This window comes from Aegilops tauschii, chromosome 5, assembly GCF_002575655.3.
Source record: "Aegilops tauschii subsp. strangulata cultivar AL8/78 chromosome 5, Aet v6.0, whole genome shotgun sequence".
Lineage (NCBI taxonomy): Eukaryota > Viridiplantae > Streptophyta > Magnoliopsida > Poales > Poaceae > Aegilops > Aegilops tauschii.
In genome coordinates, this window is record NC_053039.3 from 50,935,861 (window position 1) to 50,951,185 (window position 15,325).

At 46.5% G+C, this 15,325-nt stretch overlaps 1 protein-coding gene across 2 annotated transcripts; it reads right to left on the reverse strand.

The window, feature by feature from the left end:
- Positions 1-1,137: 1,137 nt before the first annotated feature.
- Positions 1,138-12,856, reverse strand: LOC109781918 (vacuolar fusion protein CCZ1 homolog). 2 transcript variants are annotated; one of them, XM_020340507.4, is made up of 11 exons: positions 12,552-12,856; positions 12,288-12,477; positions 11,530-11,623; positions 10,696-10,879; positions 10,406-10,515; positions 6,352-6,447; positions 6,086-6,240; positions 5,779-6,022; positions 5,456-5,611; positions 2,353-2,582; positions 1,138-1,607 (listed from the first exon to the last, which is right to left on the reverse strand). In XM_020340507.4, exons 1-11 carry the CDS (start codon positions 12,799-12,801, stop codon positions 1,577-1,579), a joined length of 1,740 nt encoding a protein of 579 aa, XP_020196096.3. In that variant the 5' UTR covers positions 12,802-12,856; the 3' UTR covers positions 1,138-1,576. The 2 variants fall into 2 exon arrangements, with proteins under 2 accessions (XP_020196096.3, XP_020196094.3); XM_020340505.4 differs by having other exon boundaries at positions 5,779-6,240; positions 12,552-12,839.
- Between the last annotated feature and the right edge of the window lie 2,469 nt (positions 12,857-15,325).

Consider the following 15,325-nt stretch of genomic DNA (forward strand, 5'->3'; position numbering starts at 1 on the left):
TCAACCAATTGAAAAACAGTCGCGCGTCCACCACCTCCTTTGTGCTCCACGTGTCCCTGCGACCCGCACACCATTCTCTCCTTATCTCTTTGTTGATTGCTCTCGGCCAATCATTTTTCCCTACGAGGCGGGCGAGCTCATCCCCGCGCATCGTAATGTTGTACGCCGCCATCAAAGAGGATGAGGGAGAGTTGAAGGAGGGAGGAAAGAGAAAGGGGCGCGGCGGCGTGCTTCTCTGGTGAGCTCGCCGTCCAATGCAACTAGCGCCGGAGGTCCTCGATGGCGGCGGGCTTTAGATCCATGAGCGGACATGCATTTTTCAACAAGTCTTGTTGTAATTGCGACAAACACATCCACAAGCTAGAGATGCTTTTTGCAACCGGCCGTGAGGCAAAGATGCTTCTGCAGCAGAGATCCTGTTGCAACAAAGGTTTCCAACAACAATCTTGTTGCAATTTCTTTTCTTTTCTTTTTTTGCAGTGGGTCACAAGTCAAAGATGCTTCTGCAAACAGAGGATTGCAACAACGATTTTGTTGCAACAATTGTACGGCTGGTGACCCGGCCGATCTAAAGAAAAGATCAGCCAGCCGTCGCATTGATCTTCTTCCGAAATTAGAATTAGTAATAAAACCATAAATGATTGACCGAATAACAATGAAAACAACAAACCCATAGTAAGCAGAAAAAAAAAAAGATCCAGCGTGGCGGCACAGATCAGCAGGGCGCACGCTTGCTCATCAGCAAACTAGGACGATCCAAACAACGCCCCCACCTTCCACCCAGGACCAGGATACACCTCGACGACCTGCCCATCTCTCTGACGGCAAATGCTCCAGGTCGTTGAATCGCCTAGGGCCATTCTATCGATGGAAAAGGTGAGACGAGGGAGAGGCCTGCTGCTCGGTGATAGGCTGGACAATATCCTTTAATAGTGTATATGCCCACGCGCTATGTATTCAATTTGTATTGATTCCTGTATTTCCACCGAAATGGACATTTGGCACAGATCCACGAGCTAAAAAAAAAACAGGAGGATAACAAGACCCAAGTGGCTCGTCCGCTGAAAAAAAAAAATCAGCTTTAACCGCCACTAGCTTCTTTCCACTGAAGTGTGTCGTAAGTTAAGCCCAACCCCAAAAATAAGTTATTTCTTTTACCCTGAAAAGACAAGTTCTTTCAAGCTTGGCCTTAATTTCCAAGTTTTCTTTTTCTGAAGGAGGCTTAATTTCCAAGGTAAGCCATCTACAAGCGCAAGAGAACTGGCCCGTAACACATATACGAGTTAGCAGTCCTCCGTCGGCATTTACAGATCGAAATGATCTTCTTTTTTTAACATCAGATAGAAATGAGAATGTTCCTAAGTACTGTATCCCATAAGGCCGCAGAACCTAGAGGCAGAACATGCTGGTTCCTGCTCTGCATAATTTTATTCCAAAGGGCAGCTGTACAACTGGTATGGATCCAGTTATTGCATGAGTGAGATCGACATCAATTACACACATTAGGGAGTGATCCAGTTGACAACCATGTGCAGTGCTGGACTGGATCGTGGGAATCATGCTGGTGCTGGTGCTTTTAGTCCGCAGAGAATGCTCCCTCGCAGTACCTGAGAGCAGTAGGAAAGCAAATGACAACAAGATTAGATGCAGTTTAAGCTCTATCATGCTATATATGCAACATGGTAAATAGGAAAAAACCAACTCAGGTAGAGTGCCATGGAATTACAGTAGAGGACATAATCAGCCAGGTCAGGTAAGATATGTTTCTGGCTTTCTGCCCTAACTAAGATATCAACTTCGTACTAAAAAAACAAACCGAATTCCATAGTACCATTCAAATACACCCTCTGTTCCTAAATATAAGACGTTTTAGCAGTTCAAATCAAACTGTCAAAACGTCTTACATTTAGAAACAGAGGTAGTAGTAGAAGTTAAGGTTTGACAGTCTGCTCAAACAAAAGTATTTAGAAAGAAAACAGCAGGTCTATTTTGGGGCATTAAAATAGGAGGATATTCTTTCATGATTTCATCAGGCACGACAGCACATAATCAACCAAATTTTCTAACTGCCAGGGCAAGTCTTGCAATATACTACACCCTCTGTTCCTAAATATAAGAAATTAAACTGCCAAAACATCTTATATTTTTTAAACTGCCAAAACGTCTTACATTTAGGAACATAGGGAGTACTTCTTAGTCACAACTTCAGTTCGGATACCTGCTCAACAGAGCATGTACACTATTCCTCATCCCAATCAGAGATGCATAGCAACAAGTTACCTGTTGCTAAATTTCTTAACATGGTCACTGTAAATACGTATTGAAATTTGGCACCGCATAGCAAAAAGTTACCTGTTGCTAAATTTCTCAACAGCTGTAGATGCATAGAGAAGTGTTTCGCCGCCCTTCTCTATAGCCATATAGAGTTCTTTTCCTCGAGAAATTTTAGCAATAATCCATGCATTATTTTTCGCTCTGATGCATACTTCATAATCCTTGTCATGGGTAGGGTCACTCCTCTTAGCTCTTGACTTCTCTAGATCTATTTCTCCTCTTAGCCTGTTGAGGGCAAGTAGAGAATCCTGCAAACATTCATATAAAGGCAATTCAACAAATATGATAAGAGAAACCGTTATCTTTGTTATTTGATTTATAAAATTTGCAGTGGGGTTTTTACCCTACTGTTTATGTAGTCAAAAAAATGATAAGAGAAACCAATCTAAAAGACCAGACAACCTTGAAAAAAATAAGCAAGTTAGCACCTACTAATATGCAGAAATGTAGCTGGAGCTAACTCTAATTACTCTAGGCCTAATAGATAGCACTCTGAATTCTGGTGCTTTACTGATCGTGGGAGAAGCCCAATATATATAGGAGGAATAGCTTGGCTGACAAGCCGACTCAAAGAAATACAATCTGGACTCTGCACCTAATACAAATCTGAACCTAATAAATAAACTGTAGCAGTAAACGAATCTTAACAACTTTGGGCTGGACCAGAGGGTGGTGCGGTCAGGGCTGGAGCCCTCCAACCATATGTGGTTCCCTACATAAAAACTCCCCCTGCCTCCACAAACAGCTCGTCCTCGAGCTGAAACGAGCAATGAACTCATCCAACAGCTCCTATGTTGCATCATCTTCAGAAGACCCAACCCACTGCACAAGGAAGTTGCACGTAAGGGCATGGCCGTACGGCACCGGGCATGGTGTCGGGTAGAAGCTAGATACGGTGGTCACGAGAGCGCACTGGAGGTCAACATGGTCGGAGTGGTGAAGAGGTCAGCAAACTCATCGAGCATGTCACCCGTGAGGCCAGAGTCCTCGCTCGTGATCGTGCAGACAACAAGCAAGGCGGGTATCGTGCAGACAACAAGCAAGGCGGGCAGCGCCAGTTCAGTTCATGTGATTTGGGAGCCGGCAATGACAACAGTTACGTTGTGGCAATTGAAATCCCACAAATTGATCTGAGGGAATAAAGCCAGTCAAAGTCGCCAAGTGGAAGCGCGAAGCAGTCGATCACGGATCCAGAAGCAGTCTATCCACAATATAGGCCGACACTAGCGGGTTTGTCCCCGTTACCACCATGAACCATAGACTTGACGAGTCTCTGGAGTTAGGACGAGGGCATCGAGCGTGGCTGAGCTGATGAAACTCTGTGTCGGGCCTGTGTCCAGTAAGGCAATGAAGGTACGAGTGTCGATGGTGACGTGCAGCTGTACGGCGTCAGTCGCGTGGATATTCCAGAGCCCAGTGATAGCGTGAAGCAAGATGCATGGTGTCTCTGGTTCATCCACCAGAGGTGCATCTGGGGCGCAAAGTCCTCAAGCTCGATGATGAAGAACAAGCGTGTGCACCAATGACCTGGGACGTACTGCTCATCGCAGTTGTAGCAGAGGCCCTGGCAAGAAGTGTTCTATCATCTCGGTGGGTGTGAGGTGGCGCGTAGTGCGAGGAGACGATGTAGGGGCAGCAGCTGACGCAGGTATGCCTTGCGGCATGCCGTGCAGCAGACTGTGTACAGGAAATGCTATTGAGCTGAACAGCCTGATCTTAATGGCTCGCTGGTCCTGCACAGCATCACCATAAATCTGCTGGTGTAGTCTGCAAGGGTGGAGGTGAGACGGAAGCCAAGCCAACTCGCCCAGGAGGGTGGCACGTACAGACGGCCCAAATTGAAGGTGACACACCTCCTTGAAGTGCTGCCATGAGGGAATGCCATGATCGCACTCAAACTAGAGGTACCGGAACTGACCATTGTCGACTAAGTGGTGTGCCGCTGTCCACACCTTGTTAGCCTCCTTCGTGCATTAACCCCGAAAGAATTGCTCACACCAATGAAGCCAGCCGAGAGGATCGACGCAACCATCGTAAGTTGGAAAGTCAAGCTTGTGGATGCATCGGACACCTGAGCCGGAACCAAGGTGTTGTTATGAGAGGGGGGGGGGGGCAATTGACGTGAGGTATTGTGAGGCAGCATATGTGGGCTAGGTCTGTAGTGGTTCAGGATGTGGCAGACAAGGGTTTGCGGGTGGCTGTTGGTACGGCGGTGTGGCGGACATGCATGGTGGAAAGCTGGGCTGAACAGAGGGTCAACAAGGGGCTGGTGATGGGGTAGTGGAGGGCCAATTTGCTGTGGGAAGAACTGAAGAACTGGGAGACCGGAAAGTGGGGTAGTGAGGACAGTGGGGGAATGTGCGGATCAGATCCTGCACTCAAGAGAGTGGGGGTGGTGGTGGCGAGGGCAGTGGAGGCATGGGCCGGCGCGGAGGAGGCGCCGCTGGCTGTCAGCTGAAACACCACAGGCGGGTCAGTGAAGTTGAACGCCCATGCTCAAGGGTCGGCCAGGGCGTAAGGTGGTGGAACGCCAGGGCGTAAGGTGGTGGAACGCCAGGGCGCTGCTCCACGGCATCGGCGCGCTGGGCGAGGTCCACAATGAAGGCATGATCGGTGGTCCGTTGCGCCACCACCTCCTTCAGCTGGGTCGCTAGCTCCTCAAGCACAAGGTTGATGTTGCCGCCGTCAACTTTGTCATCGGCCACCATCGTAGATGGCACAGATACCAGATGGAACAAACTCTACTTACTCTAGGCCTAATAGTAGTAATACTCTGAATTCTGATGCTTTCACTGATCGGGAGAAGCCCGCTATATAGGCGTAATAGCTTGGCTGTCAAGCCGACTCAAAGGAAATACAATTTGGACTCTGAAACGGATTCTAATCTGGACTCTGCGCCTATTAAATAACTAGTAGCAAGCAGTAAAGGAATCCTAGCCACTTTGGGCTGGACCAAGGGTGGTGTGGCCAGGGCTGGGGCCCTCCGACCATATGTGGTCCCAATCTCCACAGCTTGCTGCTTATCAGTGTAGAGAAATTAACATGTTTTTCCCGAACGGATGAATGATCAACAAAATAATGAACTGGTATTCAGCTATTTACTCAATGCCACTGAACAAACCTTTGACAGGGTGATGACTTTCCCAGGTGGGGAGGCTCTTGATACTTTTCTGTTTGGATCAGAGAGTATATAACGGTATCCACCGACATGATAGGCATTTTCTCCTCCCCATCCTCGTGATAATTTTTGTTCAACAGTGACAATGTTCTGTGAGGCCTGCAATTTTATCAAATTAAAATTATTGAGCATGCATTCATGATGTAAAAATATTCATTATAAGAAGTACCAAGAAGGGCATGCCAATATTTTGTACACAAGCAAGTATTTAGGTCAACCCTAAATCAGGAAACTAAAAAGAAGAAAATTATGCAAAGAACACACACATTTTCAAGAAGATGCCTCTTCACATGAGCAATACCCTCTTCTCCATTTATCAGTGAGGAAGCTGGAATCACTAGCAAGATAGTAAGGTTCTTATGCTGATAAACACATAAATACATGCGCTCCTCTGCCTGATGGAACCACAGTATTGGATTCAACGGTACAGCACCACGAATTTCTGTAGTTGCAAAGTCAGCAGCAACAAAACCATCTTTTCCCTTGGACAATTTCTCACGCTGAAGAGGCCTGAAATTATGGTGCATCTGATTTTGTCCACCAGGAGAAGTGTCACGAGATCGACTATTGTACCTTTCTGCTGCAGCTGCTCCATTTGCCGAACTTAAAGTGGTGTCAGCATTAACATAACCCCCTTTCCGCAAATAGGACCATGAATTCCCGTTGGAAGATAAAGCACTAGGAGTCAACCGCAGGATTGCATAAGTGTATAGGTTTAACGTATCATCCTAAAACAGTAACAAAGAACTTAGAATCTTTAACAACAGGCAAACCACATGCCATGAATCAGAAAAGGAAAAGGAAAATCCAACAGAAGTAGTGATAGAAGAGGATCATACCAGGGGAAGTGTTGTAGACACCAAGAGGTCCTCAAATAATACAATTGATTGGCAGATTACGTTTCGAAGACATGACCCAAGAACTGTGGTGAGTGACTGAAATACTAAAACATCAATGGTTGAAACAGATGGATGGGACTATTACAAGCAAAATGATTCTAGATAATACAGAAACACAAAACATGTATACATTACTTCTGCAGGTTAATCTAAAAGTGTAATGTGGTATTTGGATTGGTTCCAAAGAAAAATAAAAACGAAGGAAGGTTGCATACTTATCAAGAACGACTTCCCCTGTCCTAGAAGCCTAAAATGAAACAAACCATTTTTACAGATCCAAAAATAATACTATATGAGATATTTTAGCTAATTGCATGGAACATAATCGATGAAGTATTCCCTCTGTTTTGGTGAAGCTGAACACTGTGCGTGCTTTCAAGTTTTAACACAATCTCTTGGTTGTTTCTGTTCAAGCTTCTCGCGCATATTGGCCTCGCGTGACTTGCTCTGCCTTCTTTGGTCTACTTCGAAGTCCTGTGTTCTTGTCAACGACATGCCAGGAGAGGAAGTCCAACATCACCGGGGCATTCACAAAGGCGACCATTTGTCGCCAATGGTATGCATCATAGCCATGGGGGTTCTCCATCCTTTGGTCGACGCCGCTGCCAACAATGGTTTGCTTGGGAGCTCCATGGTCGCTAAGGTGTCAGACGAGCATCGCTATATGCTGACGATGCCGTGATTTTCCTCCGGGCACGTCAAGACGACTACACAATCAAATGGCAACTTATTTAGGTGTTTGGTGAGACACCTGGCCTGCATACCAGTATCCTGAAAAGTTCAACAACTCCCATCCGTTGCGGCAAGGCTGAGTGGCAGATCCCTCCATAGGGTATCCCGGCAAGGTGAGTATATCGGAGGAGAAACAGGAGACAAGATTTACCCAAGTTCAGGCCCTCCTTACGAGGTACAACCCTACTCCTGCTCATGTTGTATAAAGCGATTGGGGTGTACAAAGTACAAGGTATTATCCAGGGATTGTATGTTGTCTATCAACCAGCTCGGTCCCGACTTACATAAGTTACCATGGCCCCTAGGGTTACATGATCCTAGTCGGCTATGTCAGTAGAGGGGAGTCCTCCACGGATATGGCTTTGTTGTCTTGAACGGCATGGCTTCTCGATCTCATAGTTTTAACTTTTGGTTGCGTTGGCCAATGCATGAAGCATAACATGGTAATCAAAGCCTAAGGTCTTGAGTTCAAGTCCTGGCTTTCGCAGTTTATCCAAATGTTGTTGCCCCCCTCTGTGTCCATGTATAGGTCTCTTAAGCCATACCTCTTAAGTCTATTCACGTGTTGAGTTCCCACGTCACATGTGAGTGGGTGATGAAGTGTATATGTGGATTGCCTAGCCCTTTCCATCAGTTCGGACTTTTGGTTGCGTTGGCTAGTTCATGAAGCTTAACATGGTATACATCGTATCAGGGCATAAGGTCTTGACTCTTGAGTTCAAGTCCTAACTTCCACAATTTATCCAAAAATTGTTGCTACCCCCCTCTGTGCCCACGTATAGGCCTCTTGAGCCATACCTCTGAGTTTATTCACGTGTTAACTTCCCATGTCACACATGAGAGCGGGTGTTGAAGTGTATATGTGGATTACCTAGCCCTTTTCATAAGTGCGGACTCATAGGTGAACTGGATAGGTGCATACAACTTGCAACCAAGAGGTTCAAGGTTCAAAACCGAATAAACAAAATAAATAAATGCGGTCTACCCCGCTTCCGCTGCCCACGTCATAACTCCAAAGGAGCATAGACGTGAGGGCTTTTGGTTGCGTTGGCTAGTGCATGAAGCTTAACACTCGAATCTTCCTTCAACAAGGTCGATGGGTCGGCATGATGACAAAGGCGGAAACCGGCCTTGGGCCGGGGCCTACTTGGGTGAACAACCAGAGGAGGCAAGGCACCCCTGGGCCGTAACACCGCCAATTTAGCTTGCCCAATCAAGGATTTTGCTATCTACTACTTAGGCATACCTCTGCCCATTTGGAAGCTATGTTGGACTGATTTTCAACCCATTCTAGACAAGCTGGACAATAAGCTCGCGCATTGGCGTGTGAGCATGATGCCGAAGGGTGGCCGCCTAATTCTTAGTAAGGTTGTTTTCGCTCTCTCGCCCGAGCATGATGCCGAAGGGTGGCCGCCTAATTCTTACTATGGTTGTTCTTGCTGTCGCGCCCATTCACACGATGTTGGCCACCAAGCTGCCAAAGCAGGTGCATGAGACATTGTGGAACAACAACAATCTTTTTTCTGGGGTGGCCAACAGGATTCCAATGGTGGCATGGCGTGATGTTCGTCGGCCCGTCGAACTGGGCAGGCTAGGGATCAAGGACATCAAGAAGATGGGTTGCGCATTGAGGGCTAGCTAGCCTTGGTTGCGCCGCGTCGATCCCACCAGACCATGGGCAAATTTTCCTCTAAAGATAAATCGCAACATCGCGAGCCTAGTTCATGCAGCTACTAAGGTCATTCTTGACGAGGCCAAGCATGCTAAATTCCAGACGGATCACTAGATCAATGGTAATCTATCAGTGATCTTTGCGCCCGCAGTGCTTGTGGCTGTCAATCCTTAGAGCTTTGAAGGTGCACTCCGTGCGCGAGGCTTTGATGGATCAGAGGTGGATTGGCAACATTAATGCGGTTTCAAACGTGCAAGGGGTCGTTGAGTTTCTCCATCTGGCAGAAATAATGAATACCCAAACAATGGCCGTTGGTGGAGATGATACCTTCACCTGGATTTTCTCTGAATCGGGCACATAATCTGCAAAATCTGCCTACAATCTCTTGTTCGAGGGATCTAGTCAACACCCAGCCCAGTATGGCGGCATACCAGGAGGCTTGGGCACTTAACAAGTGTAAGATCTTTGCCTGGCTAGCAGCGGCAGGCCACTGTTGGACAGCTGATCATCTCGAGCGGCACGGCTTGCCCAACCAACACCTCTACCTGCTCTGTGATCAAGCCAACGAGTCCATCTCCCACATGTTCGCCAGCTGCGCCTTCTCTAGAGAAGTGTAGCACAAGGTGCTGTCTGCATGTACACTGCAGCATCTTAATCCACAGGCCTGATGACATTTTCTATGCATGGTTCGACACGGCTGCCAAACGCGCCGGAGCTGGCATGATGAAGGGGGCAAATTGCTGATTATCCTGAACCTTCGGCGTTTATGGAAGCGCCACAATGATTGCTTGTTCAATGCTGCCAGCCCTGGTTGCACTGAGCTGGTTGGCTCCATCCTTTGTGAGGCCAAGTTGTGGATGTTCGCCGTCGCGAAAGAACTCAGGCGATTGCCGCTTCATGCACAACCTCCTGAACTCCTGCCGCAGTTCAGTAGTAGTAGGGCCCTATACAGTTGTTTTGCTTCTCTGCATTTTCTGTCGTTCGTTTTTTGGCTCTTTGAGCCCCTGCTGTTCTTTGCGTCTTCTTGACACTTTCTTCTAATATACAAAGATGCACACTTAGGTGTGTGTTTGACAAAAAAATAATCTATGAAGTATGAAAGAACACCAGGTTAGCTTTTCAGTAAAACAATTTTTGAAATATGGAACATGATAAGATTTCACCAAAGAAAAGCAAGTCTGCCTACAGATAAAAAACAATTCCGTTGAGTTAATCCAAGTTGTGACTAGTGAACACTAACCAGTAACCCGTTCCTTGCCACCGAACTGGATACCCATTAATGTCAGAAATAGGTGCTTACTGCTTAGTAGACGGTGCACAATCTATCCTAGAATCCTCAATAGTGGCCTCATACCCTGACTTGGGGTTTGCATATCAGACTAACAACATGATATGGGCAGCAAATTGCATGCAACAAGCATGCCCCTTTTTAAGGCAAAATAGGCGGCTTAGCATCGTGCAAACTGATTTCAACTTACAAAGTACTAAGGGAGTAGGAGACAAAAATCAGATCTACTGAAAAATACAGTTGAGATGGCACTGCTTTAACCAAAAGACAAGCACATTAAATTTCATAACTATACAGCCTACCTGAACTTCAAGTGCCACTTCTCGTGAGACTGTTAGCATTTGGACTGTTCCCCGCTCCGTTAGGCTATCACGGTAGGTTGGCAATTGTAGCTTTTTGCCAACACTAAAATCTGCTCCAGGACATATAGTAGCAGATAAAGATGGAATTAGTTTAGCTAATAAATTCACAAATACCTTCATACTTTCTTTAAGATAAGGATTCAACTCTATTCATCATATCGCACATTCAATAGCAGATATAAATTCGATGCATTTATGCTGACCATACCATAATGGAAAAACAAACCTACCGCTCAAATAATCTGTGACAAATGTATGGAGGTGACCACGGGCAAATTCAGCACTTGGTTGTCTGTCAAGTAAAGTTCGAATTGGTCCATGAAACATTGCGAAAAGTGAATGAGATTCTTTTAGTATTCCTTGCAATGCACCAAAGCGCAAAGTTGATTCATTGTCCTTAATTTTCTGCACCACCTAAAAATATTAAATCGCATGTTAGCAATTTGAGCAGTAAAGAAAGGAAATAATCATCCAAGTTATTGACGTGCAGAGGATGTAAGTCCAAATTTGCAAGGAAAAGTGTGTGCTGTATTCAACAACAAAAATCAACTGTCCACCATAAATGTTGGCATTAGACTTTGGAACAAAAAAAATGCTTAACTACGTTTAGTCTACATTTGCATGGCTCCCTAGGAATATTTCTATGTGGATTGTTTGATTGTTAGGATTTAATCCTATAGGAATTTTTTCGTAAGGATTACTTTGTACATCTCATAGGCAAGGAATCCTTTGTTTTTTCCTGTAGTGGAACCAAACAAACTTTGTGCAAACACCATCATGTATGGTTCAAATGGGCATGACACTATAATTCTGAATTTTTCATATTTATGTGTTTTTGGAATCCTGTGAATCAAAGAGGCCCTCATTGCTGTATAATTAATTATTAACTTTTGCATCGTACTGGTAGATAAAAGGAACAATTTAGTTGAGATGCATATATAATTGATAAGGAAGCAGTTCACTCAAACAACGTTGAACTAGCAACTACATGTAAAGCCATACTTCATCATAACCAAAGATTACAGGACCCAAATGGCAACTATAATGTAGTGAACAGTTATTACCAGAACCATCCAAATATCTGGCTCAGCTTGGTAAAAAACGTGGCAGTGTTTATCAGATTCTATCACCTCACAGTCATCTTCTGGAGAAAATATTCTGCACATAACGCACAGAAGTAACACAGAAAGATGAAATGGCTGAACATAGCAAAACAAAGCAAGAAATGAAGTAGCACAATAAAGGATTATAATTGGTTGCAGAACTTTTGGGGATGTAAAGCAACCAAACAAAAAAGAATGCTGCCTACAAGTGCCATAATCTTCAGGTCTTCTATGACTCCATGTTAGTCTCTATTAATAGATGTTTATGATTTTCCAGAGATCTAGATGAATACGTTATCAACGAAAGGGGTAACTGTAAAGAAGTTACTAGCTTAAAAAGTAAGAAGTGTTACTAAATTATAACAATACTTGGGCCCTTGCATAATGAAAGGTGCAACTACCATATGCAAGTCCTTGCTTGAAAAATCTAAGCAGGAGGCCGTGCCAACAGATTGACAAATTGTAAATTTTCATTTCATAGGTACTGATCTGCCACAGCAAGAGGCTTAGTGAAAAATTGCGCACAATTATGGTTTGGAGGCAGCATAGTAGTACTTATTACCGCGCCAGATTAGTATGAAGTGTAAACAAACAACACGGTCAAGAACAATCTTCAATGTTGCCAAAACAGGACTTTACTGTAGTGATAACTGGTAAGGACAACTAAATGTACGTCTTCAGTTACTGTGAGAAATCGTGCAGCGACATGAGACGCAAACCTTGTGAAAGTGATGATTCCTTCGCAGAGGCCAATGACGGAGAGCTGGAGCAGGATGGGGCAGTCAGCCGGGTGGAAGAAGAGGATCTTGTCGAGCTCCTGCCCCTCCTGCTGCCCTCTCCTCAGGTCGAAGATGCACAGCTGCGCCCCGTCGATCTCAGCGGCCGAAGACAACCCCATCTTGACAGAAACTACAGAAGAACCGCCGGCGGGACAGTCAGCTCCAGTGGCGGATCTAGGACTTTGAAACAGCCTGCGGGCGGACCTGACGGGGCGGGGCGGGCGACGGTACGGGGCGGGGCGGGCGACGGTACGGGGCGGCGGCGGACGCGACGGGTCGCCGGCGACGGTACGGGGCAGCGGCGGACGGGACGGGGCGTGGTCACCGGCGCACGGGACGTGGCGGGGTCGCCGGCTGGCGGCGCGAACCCTAGGTCCGCGGGGTCGAGCGGGTGGACTGGTAGGGGGAGAGGGAAGGAAGCTTCGATCGTTTTGGGATCGAGATCCAGGAACATGGCATGCCACCGGACATGCCCCCTCCCTGGACCGTCTGATCGAGAATTAACGGGCAGATCGCCATAAACAGTACCCGGCTACAGTGTATCTACAATGCCCGGTCGTCAGGCACCTGTGAAGGTACATCTGCGGGGGCTCAGGTGTACAGACCGGTGGTTCAGACGCCGGTACTGGCTATTACTCAGCAAGGGGAACAAGGGACTGAAACTGCAGCAATGGACCTTGTTACAGGTGCTTCGACCTCTGAAGGGGAGGAGGGTGATGGAGCATCGGCGGCTGATAGACACCCAAAGAAAAAGAAACCCACCCCACCCTCGTTAGAAAACTCGGCGGCGTCTGCTGGTCAGCGCTGCCCGGCCAAATGAGTGTGATAAGCTGGAACTGCCGAGGGCTTGGGAACCCTCAGACAGTTCGTGAGCTTCGCAAGATTGTGAAGCAAGAAGGATCCGCCCTCTTGTTCTTAATGGAAACCAAGATAAAGGGCAAAAGAGTGGAAGATTTAAAGTTTTCTTTAGGTTTTTCCGGTTGTTTTGCCGTTGATAGCAACGGTCTTAGTGGTGGTGTTGGCCTTTTTTGGTCCAAAGATATTGATGTCAAGCTCGAAAATTACAGCCCGTCGTATATTGATGTTTCAGTGAAACATGGCAATAAAGCTTGGCGTTTTACTGGTTTTTACGGAGAGCCACGGGTGGAAAATAGACACCATAGTTGGTGTTTCCTTCGTACGTTATTTGCTGTCCCGCATCAGGCATGGTTGTGCATGGGCGATTTCAACGAGACGTTGCATGCGGACGAGCACTTCAGTTCTAATCCCAGACCGGAATACCAGATTCGGGCTTTTCAGGATGTGGTGGCGGATTGTTCGCTCCAAGACCTGGGGTGGAGAGGGGTTCCCTTTACATAGGATAACAGACAAGATGGTGTGTCAAATGTGAAAGCTCGCATCGATCGTGCCCTGGCTAATGCCCAGTTCATAAATCTTTATCAAGCAACGAATGTGAAGCACATCAGTTGTGTGGAATCTGACCACTGTTTCGTAGTCGCTGAGCCAAGATCTTCAGAACAAAGCAAGTGGCAACGGAAGCAGCGGTCTTTTAGATATGAAAACGTCTGGCAGTGCCATGCCCAATATGATCAACTTATTCTCGATCTTTGGCGGGTTGGCGCTGGACAGAAAGGTTTACAAGGAGTGGTCGATGCTTTGGCCATCGTCCAAAAAGATCTAGGAGCCTGGGGTGAACGGGAGTTTGGCAATCTCTCAAAAAAAGTCCGCACACTCCAAAAGCGCCTAGAACGCTTGAGAAGCTCTTCGATGGGAGTGGCCCTTCGCAAGAGGAGCTGTCCGTTTCATCTCAGCTGCGTGAAGCTTTACGCCAAGAGGAGATATGGCTTAAACAGCGCTCGCGAGTTCTCTGGCTACGAGAGGGAGACCGCAACACGGGCTACTTTCAGGCACATGCCGCGCAGCGTAAGAGACAGGACCGCATTACTTCTCTGGAAAACTCCAACGGTCAGATATTGCAAGAGCTAGAGGAAGTGAAAAAAGAAATTGGTGATTTCTATCAAGGCCTGTATCAAACACAGGGCTTTCGGCCGATGAATGAGTTACTTGACTGTGTACAGCCCAGTGTCACCAATGCTATGAACGACTTTATCCAGCGACCTTATGAAGCGGAGGAGGTGAAAAAGGCGTTGTTTGATATGGCACCATCCAAGGCCCCGGGGGTGGATGGCTTCACGGCTGGTTTCTATCAACGGCATTGGAATGTTCTAGGTGAGGATATAACAATGGCCGTGCTTGCCTTTCTGAACGGGGGAGAGTTACCTCTAGGCTTGAATGATACTGCCATCACGCTGATTCCTAAGGTACGACACCCGCAGAAAATCTCACAATTTCGTCCCATCGCCTTATGCCCGGTGCTCTACAAAATTGCAGTAAGGAAATTGCCAATAGACTCCGTGACATCCTGGACGATATTATAGGGGAAGAGCAAAGTGCATTTGTACCTGGTCGCTTAATTACAGATAATGTACTTGTGGCTTACGAGACTATCCATGCTATTAAGCGGAGGAAAAAGGGAAAGAATTGTTGTTGTGCTGTTAAACTGGACATGCTCAAGGCTTATGACAGAGTGGAATGGCACTATCTCGAAGCAATGCTAACAAGGCTGGGCTTTGGAGATGCTTTTATACGGCTGGTTATGAAATGTGTCACTTCTGTTCGGTTCACGATTAAGGTGAATGGCGAGCTACTACCGTATTTCACTCCTTCACGAGGTTTACGGCAAGGATGCCCCATCTCGCCGTACCTCTTCCTACTGTGTGCTCAAGGCCTTACCTCACTTCTGAATAATTTTGGTGGAGCACATATTGATCGAGGAATTAGGGTGAGTATCCATGCACCTTGGGTTAATCACTTGCTTTTCGCTGACGACTGTCTTATCTTCTTGAATGCGCAAACCCAGAGTGCGGATAGACTGAACGATATTCTCCGGATTTACGCTGATTGTTATGGACAAGCAG